This window comes from Eurytemora carolleeae, unplaced genomic scaffold (assembly GCF_000591075.1).
Source record: "Eurytemora carolleeae unplaced genomic scaffold, Eaff_2.0 scaffold130, whole genome shotgun sequence".
Lineage (NCBI taxonomy): Eukaryota > Metazoa > Arthropoda > Copepoda > Calanoida > Temoridae > Eurytemora > Eurytemora carolleeae.
In genome coordinates, this window is record NW_019397116.1 from 16,380 (window position 1) to 31,434 (window position 15,055).

Genomic DNA, 15,055 nt, shown 5'->3' on the forward strand with positions numbered 1-15,055 from the left:
ACGTTATAATGTAAATATAATGTGTGTGCAACCATGCTTTGTTATTCCATTCAAACTTAGCTTTTTAATACTGAATTCTTTTCAAGTCTTTACTACAATGTCTCTATCAGTGGAGCACTTGATTCAAAACTTCAAGTAAACAAGTAAACAATTATTGAATTTCTGTGACCATAGCTACTCAAATAGAGGACCAAAAGAACCTCACAAAAAGAAAACATTAGGAGTAAGATATCCCTTTGACCATTACCTAATCAGAGGAAGTAAAATCACATAATATGGAAACACATGTAGATTATATCTGCATTTAATCAATAAATCCAGGTTGAATCAGTGTGAGCAGGAGCTCCGTAATTTTTCTTTATTGGTTTCTACAAATTTCATTGTGTTTTTTTTGTAAAAATTGCTTGCTAAATTTTTTACACATCTGGTTTATTAGAAACTATTCATGAATATTTATTAGTAATAAGATTAGCATGCACGTTATTCTGTGTTCTTCATTTTGGTCTATTAAATATCTTGATTATTGTTTTTATATTTCAGATAGAATGGCAGAAATTATGAAAGAAGAAATAGTTCTCATCAAAAAAGAAATTTGTCCATCTTCTAGTTTAGAGGAAGCATGTACTTGGGATGTACAGGAAGAAGTTAAGATTGAAAATACAGAAATCAAAGGTAAGCGATCAGGCCAAAATAGGGAAATTAAAGTTAATTGAAAAATGCTATTTAACTCACCCTACTTTATTAGCACAATACTTTTAATTTACATATATATTTATTAAAATTATTATTCGAAATATAAATTTTATGGGAGTTTAGAATTTGTAAAACAGATTTTATTCTAGATGTAATTGCTGAAAATATGTTTGAGATGAAAGAAGAAACAGTTTCCATCAAGAAAGAAATTCTTCCAGGTTCTACTGTAGAAGATACTTGTACAGTTTATGTACAGGGAGAGAACATGAAGACGGGAAGTACAGAACTGAAAAGTAAGAAGTAAATTTTTTCTTCAATATTGTATCTTGGTTCTTTTCCGGTTTTTCTTTACTACTTTCTGTTGCACTGTCTTTACTACTGTCTTTAGCACTGTCTTTACCACTGTCTTTTGCACTGTCTTTAGCACTGTCTATTGCACTGTCTTTAGCACTGTATTTAGCACTGTTTGTAGCACTGTCTTTACCACTGTCTTTAGCACTGTCTTTAGCACTGTCTTTAGCACTGTCTTTAGCACTGTCTTCAGCACTGTTTGTAGCACTGTCTATAGCACTGTTTGTAGCACTGTCTTAAGGATCGTCTTTGACATTTTTAAGATAAAATAAAATGATTCTAATTTTAATGAGGGCAAATGTAGTGTGACAAACGACATATTCTCTAATGATGATTTTTCTTAAGTACAAAGAGCATATATAATTAAACACATTTGAGATACTTTTATTAAACTTTAATACTTCTATTTAAATTTTCAGGTCCTATCATTAATAATGAAGAAGATCCTCTTTACTCTCAACCAAGAAGACTTAAGAGAAACCGTGAGGAAGTAAGATCAAGTTGTTGTGATTGTAATTATTTGGCAACACATGCTGGTAATCTGAAGAACCACATTGAAAATAAACATAAAGGAGTGAGATATCCATGTGGCCAGTGTGACTACAGCGCGCCTACAGCAGGTGGTCTGAAAAAACATGTTAAACGTAAGCATAAGGGAGTGAGATATCCCTGTGAACACTGTGAATATGCTGCCACTACAGCAAGTGATTTGAAGAGGCATGTTGAAAGTATACATGAAGGAGTGAGATATCCCTGTGAACACTGTGAATATGCTGCCACTACAGCAAGTGATTTGAAGAGGCATGTTGAAAGTATACATGAGGGAGTGAGATATCCCTGTAAACACTGTGAATATGCTGCCACTACAGCAAGTGATTTGAAGAGGCATGTTGAAAGTATACATGAGGGAGTGAGATATCCCTGTAAATACTGTGAATATGCTGCCACTCAAGCAGGCGATTTAAAGAAACATGTTAGAAATAAGCATGAGGGAGTGAGATATCCCTGTAAACACTGTGAATATGCCGCCACAACAGTAAATAATTTAAAGAGACATATTGACAGTATGCACGAAGGAGTGAGATATCCCTGTGATCATTGTGAATACGCTGTCACTACGACAGGAGATCTTAAGAGACATATTGACAGTATGCATAAAGGAGTGAGATATCCCTGTGACCAGTGTGAATACGTTGCTACTACAGTTGAAAGTCTTAAAATACATATTAAATATAAACATGAAGGAGTAAGATATCCATGTGACCAGTGTGAATTCGCTGCCATTACAGCAGATAGTTTAAGGAGACATATTGAAATTAAACACGAAGGAATGGGATATCCCTGTGACCAGGGGCAAGACGTGAAGATGAAAAGTAAACAATAAGCCATAAATGATTATAAAGAAAATTTAATTAAAACCTAAAAATTTAACCTTAAGATATAAGGTTGGGGGGGGGGGGGGGGCACAAAACTATTGCACTCCGGAAAATTTATACAGTGATAAAACATGACTAAAAATTGTCGTATAACGCTGATTTTTTGCATGTGACCTTAAAATTATGTATTGTAATTGTAAAATTAAGTTTTAAGAAAGTCCGTGGAAAAAGTTACTTTTTTCTTTCAATTTTGCGATCTTGACACCATAAAATGAAGTTAAATTTGCCTAAAGATGCTTTTAAACATGTAATCCCTGTAAAGTTTTGCGCAAAAAAAGCCTCAAATCCCAGGCGCGCACACATTTTAGAAAATATTTGAGATTCTTAACTTTTACAATTGTGGCATTATTCAAAACAAAAGTAGCATGTGATAATCAAACTACAGATAAATTGGGACGAGAAATTCATTTCTGTGGTCAAAACAGACCTTCGAGCGTTCTGATCGGCGCAAGTAGTAGCTATAGATATTTCAGTATGGGTCATCTTGCCAAAAGTTTTACTTGCCATATGTCGATAATTAGGTATTTAGGCACAGGGATTCTATTTCTTGGGTCAAAAAAGTAGTTTGAGTACTCTGATCGGCGCGCCAGTAGCCAGCTATTACGTTTTGGGTCATCTAACCACATATTTTTCAAGTTTTATGTCAATTTGCAGGTAATTGGGCACGAGAAATTCATTTCCGATGTCAAATAAATAATGGAGCAGTCTGACCGGTGCGCTTGAAGTCAGAGTTAGATTATGGGTCATATTACAACAGATGTTACATGTTGTATGTCAATTTAAAGGTAATTGGGCACGATTAGTCAATTTTCTTGGTTAAATATGGACAACGCCATCTGATAGGAGAATTAACAGCCTGCATCTATCTGTTTTACATATATGTCTATTTTAGGTAACTAGGCCCAAGAATTCATTTTTATGCTAATCATTCTGATCGGCGCGCTGCTGGCAAGAAGATAATTATCATACAGTTATAACTAGAAAACTCTGGTATATGAAGACAACTAATAGACTAAAGTTATGACTTTAAATATTCCAGTGTACATGAGACACAGCAATTGTTTAGTGTAAACAGACCCAATTCCACCGTTTTTTGGTTATCACTGTAGTTATTCATGTTGTTTGTCATTTTATAGGTGATTCGACCTGATGTATTCATTCCTGTTCTCAAAGCTAGTTTTTAAGCATGCTAGAATCCATGATATTAAGAATGAAACATTTTACAAAAGTTTTCTTATGTAGTATAGCTCCTGATTTGTCAACCTCAAATCAAGACATTTCCCATATCTTTTATTTTAAATACAATGGTTGATTATTTTCAGATTCTATTAACTAGGATTTTAAGAAATCTGAAGATGTTTTCAGATAGATCGTGCATTTTGGTAGGATGAAGCATGTTTACTATAAGGTGTCCTGGTCCTCTAGTTTTATCAGAATTCTTTGCTGGATATTTTCCTTAAGACGGGTTTCTCTAGTCTGATACCTAATTACTGACATACTACATGAAAAAAACATTGTAAATAGTCCAATTATACTATTGTGGCCCCGAGAAGGCCACCTGAGTGCTTTTAAACTGGTTTGTACAACAGAATTGGATCCCTCTAGTCAAAGTACTTATAAAAGATAAACAACATGTCAATCTATGCCAAATTTATCCGATAACTACAGCGCAACGATCAGAGTTTTCAAGTAAAATTTATTCCCAAGAATTATAATCCTTGGGTCTAGTTATCTAAGATCTACTTACTGCATGTAGGATGATTTGCAAGGGAACCGCTAGCTGCTAGCGCGCCGATCAGAGTGCTCCAATATTTATTTTTACATCAGAAATGATTTTCTGAGTTTTCACCGAGGCCAGTTGCCTGTAAAATGACATCCAACATGTAAAATATGTGGAAAGATGACTCACAACGTAACAGCTGGCGATAAGCACTCTGCCCAGAATGTTCCAACATTCATTGACCACAGAAATGAATCCTGGTGCCCATTTACCTATAAATTGACGTACAACATGCAAATCTGTGCTAAGTTGACCAATAAGGTAACAGCTGGCTACTAGCGCACCCGTCAAAATGCTCCAATAATTAATTTGACATCAGAAATGAATTTTTTGTGCCAAATTACCTGTAAGTTGACATACAACTAAAAAAATATGTGAATTGGTGACCCAAAACGTGATAGCTCGCTACTAGTTGGTTATGTTTAAACACTGTTTAAATTTTCCGGAGAGTATTATAATACTTTTTGTGCCCATCCCCCCCTTTTAAAAACAAATAGAAACAAAAGTTGGAAATATTTTCAATATAAGGTAGATTTGAAAATCAATATGTAATTGGTGTAAATATTTGGGATTTCAAAGGGAGGAGGCATAATCCTCTGAGCCACCACACTAGACGTCACACCTGTGAGCCCCATAAATTTTTCTTTGACCACCTATATTGGATAACCAATGAGCCTCATGTTTCTAATGTAGAGTTGTTTGATTTATGGAGTATTTTCCATTCATTCTGTCAATTGTCGATTAATTTTTAATTCCATGAAATTACGGTTATATTATCAAATAAAGTTTTCTTTTTTGAAATTTGGAGGGAGGAAACAATTATTATGATTCTCTCACTTCGAAAAATTTTTAACATTCATTATCTGGCTAGCTCATATTTTCTGAATATCTCCTTAGCGTTTTGATTGTTTGGAATCTGAAAGCGAAATCGTAAATTTGTGTACAAACACAAATTCAAGTATAGTTTGCCTTCCTTGTCTTAAGTAAGAAAAACAAAGATTGAATATTAATTACAACGATGCACAACTTGTGTACGTTAAGATGTGTACTGCACAAGTGATTTCCGGCCGCGTATACTATTTCCTTTCAGGGCTTGCTGAACAGGGTTCGCTAAAACATTTTCTAACAAAATTTTCTACGTGAAGAATCTCTAAATTTCTTAAAGTTAAACGACGTAGATTACAAAAGTATTGTACTTATATGTTATTATTTTTCAGGAGTAATTGTAAATACCAAAGAAGAATCTGGTCACTTAATATCAAAAAGACACAAAAAGATAAAACTAGGGGGACAAGAATATCCCTGTTGGAAATGTGATTATGTGGCAACCCGAGCGGAGTGTCTAAAGAGACATATTGAATACAAACATGAAGGTGTCAGATATCCCTGTGCACACTGTGAATATGCTGCCACTACAAAAAGTCATCTGAAGAAACATGTTGAATACAAACATGAAGGAGTGAGATATCCCTGTAACCGTTGTGAATACGCGGCATCTACAACAACAGATCTTAAGAAACATATTGAATATAAACATGAAGGAGTGAGATATCCATGTAATAAGTGTGAATACGCTGCCACTACAACAGCTAATCTGAAGAGACATATTGAAATCAAACATGAAGGAGTGAAATATTTATGTGATCAGTGCGATTTCGCTTCCTGTAGCACATTTAATCTTAGGAATCATATTGAAAATAAACATCAAGGAGTGAAATATCCGTGTGACCAGTGTGAATACGCGGCGTCTAGTACAATTAATCTTAAGAAGCATATTAAAAATAAACATGAAGGAGTGAGATATCCATGTGATCAGTGTGAATACGCTGCCACCACCGTGGGTAATCTTAAGAAACATATTGAAAAGGAACATGAAGGAGTGAGGTATCCCTGTAATCAGTGTGAATACGTTGCTACACAAATAAGTGCCCTAAAGAGACACATGAAAAGTAAACATTATTGATTCGTTTGCATATCACTTTTTTAATTTTTACATTTCAGATAGAATGGCAGAGAATATAAAAGAAGAATTAGGTATGGAAGAAATAGAGATCAGGGAAAAAATTTTTTCATTTAGTGGAAACATGTACTGAGGATGTGCAGGAAGAAGATGTTCAGATGGAAAATGCAGAAATTAAAGGTGGAAATTTATGACCTTTTTTTGGTTATTTTTAAAAAATGTCTATTTTACTAGTTTTTCTCACTTCAATTCCTTGATCAAAAAGCGTTAGAAGTTCTTTAAATATTAATTATTACTTAATAGGAAGATTAAGGGAGGATAGTTGAATTGAGGGGAAAACCACTTAGCCGATGGCCTCCAAGACCTTTTTGGGGTTCTAAACCTCACGAGCGTTTAATTTTAAATTTTAAACGGTTTCATTTTAGGTTATACTTTTGGTAATACGCCATAAGAAATAAAGTTGGAAGAGTTTGAGATGAAAGAAGAAACAGTTTCTATCAGGGAAGGAAGAAATTCTTCCAGGTTCTACTGCAGAAAATATGTGTACAGTTTTATGTACAGGGTGAAGAAATGAAGATAGAAAGTAAGATATAACTTCATTAAAATATCTTTATTTACTTATTTTAATCCTGAAATTTTTTTTAAAAAACAGAAATAAATACTAGATTAGAAAAACCTTTTTTTAGAAACATTTTTAAGAATATTATTATTAGGTAAATTTGAAATAAAAAACGTGGTTTTAAAGAGGGAGGGGCAAACCTTCTGAACCACAGTTAACTTCACACCTTCTTCCGAACCCTTAATATTCCTTGGACCACAGATAGCTTGATATCCAATCACTGTGTTTTTATTGAAATCTATATAACTTAATGATAAGAATTTACAATGTGCAGTACAGTGTTCTTTCCCATCCAGTGATTTGATGATAATTTTTTAATTCCGTGAAGTTCTGGTTTTTATTTGTATACCAGAGCACTTGAATCATTTTTATTTGAATTTCTTTCTTATTTTTCAGGTGAAATTGTCAAAACTTTAGAAGATTCTTTTAACTCAGAACCAAAGAGATGCAAGAAAAGTAAACTGGGAAAACAAACATATCCCTGTGAGAAATGTGATTATTTGGCAACCCAAGCTGTAAATCTCAAGAGACATATTGAAAATAAACATGAAGAAGTGATATCCGTGTGAATTCGCTGCTAATACCACAGGTAGTCTGTAAAACCATATTAAATATAAACATGAAGGGGTAGGATATCCCTGTAGGTAATGTACATATGCTGCCACTACAACATGTAAGCTTAAGAAACATTTTGAAAATAAACACGAAGGAGTTAGATATCCCTGTGAACACTGTGAATACGCTGCAACTTCGACAACTTCTCTGAAGAGACATATTGAAAACATACATGAATGAGTGAGGTATCAATGTTATCAGTGTTGAATACACTGCTACTACAACAATTATTCTTAGGAAACATATTAAAAATAAACATGAAGGAGTGAGATATTTATGTGATCAATGTGAATACGCTGCCACTACCACAGGTAGTCTGAGCAACCATATTAAATACAAACATGGAGGAGTAAGATATCCCTGTGACCAGTGTGAATACGCTTCGAAATCCACAAGTCATCTAAAGAAACATATTGAAAACAAACATTAAGGAGAGAGATATTCCTATAACCAGTGTGTACACGACGCTAAAACAAAAGAAAGTCTTAAGACACATATTAAATAATAAACATGAAGGAGTAAAATACCCCTGTAACTAGGGATGTATCATTTTAATTTTTTTTGAAAAACGATCGTTTCATTATGAAAACGACGACGAAAAAACGAAAACAAAAGGATTGTTATAAAAAACGAATAATTTTTTAAAAAGTGCATATTTGCAAATTATCTTTTTCCCAACTTATGATCTGAGTTCGTTTTCCTTTTTTCCATTGGACAGTCCAATTTTTTTAATCTTTTTATTTGGTTTTTAACATTTTTTTTAGCGATTTTGATGGTTATCATATCGTTAGAACTGACGATGGTTAACCTAGACCGAAATATATTTTCAATAAATATGGAAGGAACAACTACTTTTTTTTACTCTACAGATGTTTGGTCCATCAGCATCACCGAATTTTAAATATAAATATACTGTCATATGAACCTACTGCATTAGAAATGAACTGTTCCTTTCTTTTGTAAGAATTTTATGAAATCGTACATTATGTAGTATATCAGGTGTACGCTCAACTTCCTTACGAGAAATAAAATCATCCCTTACTAGAAAGTTAAATTTCCTTTTTAGATCAGAAATGAATGGACTGAATTGAATGAAGTTTTTTTAAGGAACCCTCATAGGCCAAAAAAATTAGATTTTTAAAAAATTCGAATCCGGGCACTTGAGCTAGTATTATTATATTTTGCTAATGCATTATTCTCTGAAAATTAGGATTTCTAGGAGAGTAGGGCAAAAATCTTCTAAGCCACGGTAGAGATTACACCAACCTCTAAGATGCACAGTTTTTCTATTTACTTAGTTATATATGCAAGCACTAATATAGGGGTGGTCGACTAACTTTTATACAGTTTTTTTAAACATTTATATTGAATTTTAGTTTTAAATTTTTTGAAACATAGCAGTGAATTTATTGTTTGGCTGTTCTATCTTCTATTTAGCTGATCATACATCTGTTTTTTTCTGTTTTTTCTGTTGCATTTTGATACATATTTCTGCTTTTGTTTCTCCGCAAATATTCAGCATATTTCCCAGAGCTACAGCTCTCTTTTTGGCAATTTTCTTTTCATACTATTCTTTTATTAGATATCTTGGCGCCAGAAATATCAAATTAAGTGTAAGAGAAAGTTACTGCGTGTGATCCATGCAGAGGTGTCCAATTTCTCTGATGAAGCATATTGTGGAATTCTTGCCCAATGCTGATGCAGCTATTTGCTCCAAATTGTTTATATTTATCATATGTATTCGTAACAATACAGATGTTGTTTTAAAACTTTATAATATTTATTTTTTAGTTTTTATGGATCCAGTATTTGAGACTTGAATTCCCAATGTGTTTCAAAATTGTATACAGCATGGAATATTGCTATTAGAATTCTTTATAATGTGCCTAGAGATACGCATGGGTATTTGATTGAAAGTATTTCACAATTCACATCTTTTATATTCTCTGTCATTTTCATTGAATTTAAAAACATTTCATATTTGAAATTAATGCGAGCCAACGTGTATTCTTTTAGTGGGAGAGTTTTGCGTAAAAATATGCGTCAACAACATTAAACGAAATATATATATATATAATATATAAAAGTTAAAAATTACAGGGATAGTTTACTTCATTATGTTACTTCAGACCATCTTCTGCAGTTGCAGCATATTCCCAGTAGTCACAGGGAATCTTATTTCATATGTTTACTTTTTAAATGTTTCTTTAGGTCACCAATTTGAGTAGCAGCGTTATCACAGTGGTCACAAGGATATCTTATATCCTTCATGTTTACCCTGAATATGTCTTTTTAGAATACTTGCAGTAGAAGCACCGTGGCCACAATGACAACAAATATAGCTTAATCCTTAATGTTTATATTTAGTACGTTTCTTTAGAACAGTCGTTGTAGTAGCAGCGTAATCACACTGATCACATGGATATCTCACTCCTTCATACTAAATTTTAATATGTATCTTCAGAGCTGGTAATGTAGTAGCAGCGTAATCACACTGATCACAGTAATATCTCACTCTTTCATGTTTATTTTCAATGTGCTTCCTTAGACAGCTTTTAGAATAAGTAGTGTATTCACAACGATCACAAGGATATATCATTCTTCGTGTTTAATTTTTAAATGTCTCGATAGACAGAATTTAGAAATAGCAATATATTCACACTAATCACATGGTCTTTAGCAGTGGCAGTGTATTCACACTGGTTACATGGAAACCTGACACCGTCGTGTTTAGATGCAATGTGTATCTTCAGATAACTTGTGGAATTGGCAGTGTATTCACGCTGGTTACATGGATATCTGACTCCATCGTGTAGATTCTCAATATGTCTCTTGTTGACTAGTAGAAGTTAAATAGTATTCATACTGATTACATGGAAATCTGACCCCTTCGTGTTATTTTTAATATGTATATTCAGATGACTTATAGAAGTTGCAGCGTATTCACACTGGTCACAGGGGTATCTCACTCCTTCATGTTTGTGTCTAATATGTCTCTTGAGACATTTAGCTAGAGTTGCCACATAATCACAATCACCACAAGGGTATCCTTCATGTATATCTCCAATATGTTTTTTTAGACTAGAAGTACTAGGTGCAGCGTATTCACACTGGTCACAGGAATATCTCACTCCTTTTTGTTTACAACTTTTCTGTTTCTTGAGATTTCTAGCTCTAGTTGCAATATGATCACATTCATCACAAGTATATCTTCCTTCTTCATGTTAGCTCTTCTTGAGTCTCTTAGGTTCTGTGAAAAGAATATCTTCTTCGTTATTCATTCTTTCATCTGAATTTAAAAATAAACAAGGGTAAAACTAATGCTTTTCGAGGAGGGGAGGGGGGGGGGGTTAAAAAGGTAAGGGGTATGGGGTTCAGGCCTATGACCAATACGTAGTTAGAGAACTTCTCCGTAAATGGGAAAAAAGAATGGGGGAGAAATAAACTTTTACTGAGAACATACAGTATATACTCCTAAAAAGATTAGTAATATTGCATGTTTGTTGCACTTGAGAAAAAATAGATTATGTTAATCTTATGTTAATTTTAGTGGTCTCCCGAACCGGTGGATCACCAAGACGAACTCCTCCGCAACGAGAAAACGTCCAAAGAACCGTGACGAGAAGGCAGTATCAGCCAAGAGACGATGAACAAGAAGAGATGCAAATCTTGTTTTGTTTCACTAATCACTATCCTAGAACATGTAGCCTCAATATTAACAAGGAACCTTGTTATGAAGCTAACACCAATATTTATTAATAAAAAACTCTCACCCCTGCATGTTTATGCGAAAACATGCATAAGAGTTATTTTCCGCATACTCCTTTAAACGACAGCACACATTGTGTATGTCTTGTTTCCATTACAAATCGCGGACCAGTATGCCATCTTACTATATAACATGTAATTTTCTCTGGAACTGCTGTTTTGTCAATATTTGAATAGATAATGATGTTCTTTAATTTCACACAATCTAACTCCAAAAAAGAGAACTCTATTCTCAGCAGTACTGTAACTCTTATTAATTCCATCGTCCAAAATACTTGAAAAAGTTTTTTTTTCCTTAGAAACAGAATTTAATATGAATTTTGGAAATAAAAAATGAAAAAATGCATCTGCAAACTAAAGAATTTTCTTAACTAAAATACAAATGTATTAACATGCCACTATCGTACAATAGTTTTTTGTAAAAATAATATAAACAGTTTTGTATCTTTAAAATAATCTCGATACGGAGATAATAAACATCTAGATCTTTAAAAATCTTTTGAGGAAAAGTGTAATAATGTAAATGTAACGAGTTTTTATGAAAGTCATGTGATAGATAGATAGATAGATAACGTTCATTGCTAAAATACATGTATCTGTGTACAGAACGAGTTTACAATTACAAATTGATGATTATATTAACAGTACAAGTATAAAGCAATTAGGTGGAAAATAGCTCTTGGCTGTTTTGATTATTTTTCCCACCTAATTTCAATAATGATAACAAAATATTTCAACTAAATAGATGTGTGGAGAACTATTAGAAATTNACATTTCTTTACAGTGCATGTTTCCTCTACACTAGTCATTTCTTTACAGTGCATGTTTCCTATACGGTAGACATTTCTTTACTGTGCATGTTTCCTCTACAGTAGACATTTATTGCTTGATAGATACATTCTCCTCTTTAATATTCTCTGTCATTCTGTCTGAAAAAAAACATGTTATAATTATTTAACTAAATTAAAGATAAAACTAGAGCTGAAAAGAAAGGCACATTGATAAAGTTATAATGTGAACAATGAGCTACCCCTCTCAATAAAATACAACGTTCAGTTTCCTCTGATTAAGAGGTTTCGAAAAATGTTAAAGCATTTAAACGTATAGTTAAACTAAACACTCTAGGTAAAATGATGGAAGAACAGATTACAGAAAGTTGTAACAGTTCAGCTTAAAAAGTTTTTTGCTCAATTCTTTTTTTGTATTTGTTGCCGTTATAGTAGTTGTTTACTTGCCTCAAACTATAATTTTCTTATTAGCTCATTTCAATAAATTATAATTGATTTTTCAGATTATGAATTCTGCTGGATCAAAAGTTAAACTTTGAAATATGAAAAGTGTAAACCGCCAGGTTGCCAACATATATATTATTAGAATGATTGTTTTTACGGTTACTGTTTTTACTTAACAGAAACAAAACAATCCTGATCTAATCTTTCAAAATTAGTTTTTATATAATTATGGAGGGTAAAGGGCGGAAAAGATAAATCAATAACTTGAAAATCTAAATGCAGATAAAATCCTTCAGCACAACTCTCATAACTTATGTTTACTATTTTTATGACTTCTCAGATTACTTTTAGAAGTGGCGGCGTACAAACACTGGTCACAGGGATATCTCACTCCTTCATGTTTATTTTCAATATGATTCTTCAGATGACCAGCTGTGGTAAAAGTGTATTCACACTGATCACAGAGGTGTCTCACTCCTTCGTGTTTATATTTAGTATGTCTGTTTAGAGTACCAACTGAAGTGGCAGCGAATTCACACTGGTCACAGGAATATCTCACTTCCTCGTGTTTATTTTTAATATGATTCTTCAAATTACCTGTATTAATTGCAGCATAACCACATTGAATACATAGATATTTGACTCCTCTATGTTTATATAAAATATGTTTCTTAAGATCTTTTGTCGTAGTGGCAGCGTATTCACACTGGTTACATGGATATCTCACTCCAGCATGTTTATTTTGGATGTGCCTCTTCAAGCTACCCATTTGAGTGGCTGCGTATTCACACTGGGGACAGGGAAACCTGACTCCCTCATGTTTACTATTAATATGTTTTTTAAGACTGCATGCTGCAGTAGCAGCGAAATCACACTGGTTACAGGGATATCTCACACCCTCATGTTTACTGTCAACATGTTGCTTAAGACAATATCCTGTAGAAGTAGCAAACTCACACTGGTCACAGAAATATTTTAATCCTTCATGTTTTCGTTCAATATGTCTCTTCAAGCTTGTTGTATCATTGGCAGCATAGTCACATTGTTTACAGGGATATCTCACTCCTTCATGTTTATTTATAATATGTCTCGTCAGACGACCTGTCGTAGTAGCAGCAAATTCACACTGGTCACAGGGATATCTCACTCCTTCATGTTTATTTTGAACATGTGTCTTTAGATGATATGATGTAGTAGCAGCATAATTACATTGTTTACAGGGATATCTAACTCCTTCATGTTTATTCTTAATGTGTCTTTTTAGTTGACACGTTTTATTTGACATAAAATCACATTCTCCACAAGCATATCTTCGTTCTTCATGTTTACGATTCTTTTCTTGTTTTCTTGTTTCAGTGTGAAGGGGATCTTCTTCGTTATTTTCACCTGAAAAAATAAAAATAAAAAAATAAATCAATCTTTTTAGATTTTAATTATTAACTATTTACCAGTATACGATCCTAACAGCCTCCCTACCCTGAGGCTCACATCTCAATATCTAATGGGGGTGCTGGTGGGTCGGGCTACTCGTTTTTTCTAAGGTCACTTAGAGGACAACTGAGGCCATTCGTTATAAATAAATAGCTATGCTAGAAAATATCTTCCGTTGCAAAAACATTAATCTTGATCACCCGGAAATGATACGAAACTGGAAGAATGACCCCCCAACCCCCTTCCACACAGGCTTAAGGAACTGTAAGCTTATTTTCAAGTGACTTTTCATATATAGATTGGCATGAATGATTTACAACGATACCCTTGAAGATTAAACCTTTTATTGATCAAGGATTTCGAGGATATTCTTATTTATATAGCGGGAAATCAAGTTCCAAGAAACCGCGCAAGTGTACACTAGCACAAATTAACCTTGAGTCTCCCAGTACTCAATCTTCAGCTTTAGAAATGAGGGTATCTACCTTATCATTGCCCGGACAAAAATTTAAAGGGTATAATGAATTGCAGACTTGCCTCTCCTCTTTATAAATGGAAGGTAACTTGAAATTACGCTTACAGTTCCTTTAATTATTAAAAGTTTTTTATTCAATTGACGGAGAATTTATTAATAACTTAGATCCTCATTTGACAACCTAGGCCTTAGAAAAACGAGTAACCATCAGCACTCCCATTAGATATAGAGATGTGAGCCTCATGTCAGGGGGCCTATTAGGATCATTTAATGGTAAATTCGACCGTAAAATTTAGGGTAAATCTAATTTTGACTTTTTTTGACCAATTTTCTAGAAAGTAAATGACATTCTTCAGCATTACAACATTCTGAAAATTCAAAATGATATCATTACGTTATTTATAACAGTGAGCCTCATTTGCTTTCTTACTAACCTTTTAGCTCAAGTTTTAAAAACATTGTGCAACAAGCTACCATTATAAAAATTAAATTCAATAATATGGCAAAAGCACTTTTTGGGGTAATAATGATTTTTAAATGGAAAGAATTTCGCACAACCTAAAATGTCAGTATTTTCTTTTTTTACATCTTTTTCTTGTACGTATACAGTAAATGTATCCTCCACAGAAAACATTTCTCCCTTGATGGATACTTTCTCTTCCTTCATATTATCTGCCATTCTGTCTAAAAAATCA

At 33.3% G+C, this 15,055-nt stretch overlaps 2 protein-coding genes across 2 annotated transcripts; one reads left to right on the forward strand and one right to left on the reverse strand.

Moving 5' to 3' along the window:
* Positions 1–544: 544 nt before the first annotated feature.
* On the forward strand, positions 545–6,262 carry LOC111712009 (zinc finger protein 271). Its single transcript, XM_023486517.1, has 4 exons — positions 545–672; positions 843–986; positions 1,464–2,417; positions 5,478–6,262. The coding sequence occupies exons 1-4, from the start codon at positions 546–548 to the stop codon at positions 6,221–6,223; spliced, it is 1,971 nt and encodes a 656-aa protein (XP_023342285.1). The 5' UTR covers position 545; the 3' UTR covers positions 6,224–6,262.
* Positions 6,263–12,485: 6,223 nt separating this feature from the next.
* Positions 12,486–15,040, reverse strand: LOC111712013 (transcriptional repressor CTCF). The gene is made up of 2 exons (XM_023486521.1): positions 14,919–15,040; positions 12,486–13,840 (listed from the first exon to the last, which is right to left on the reverse strand). The coding sequence occupies exons 1-2, from the start codon at positions 15,037–15,039 to the stop codon at positions 12,759–12,761; spliced, it is 1,203 nt and encodes a 400-aa protein (XP_023342289.1). The 5' UTR covers position 15,040; the 3' UTR covers positions 12,486–12,758.
* Positions 15,041–15,055: the final 15 nt, after the last annotated feature.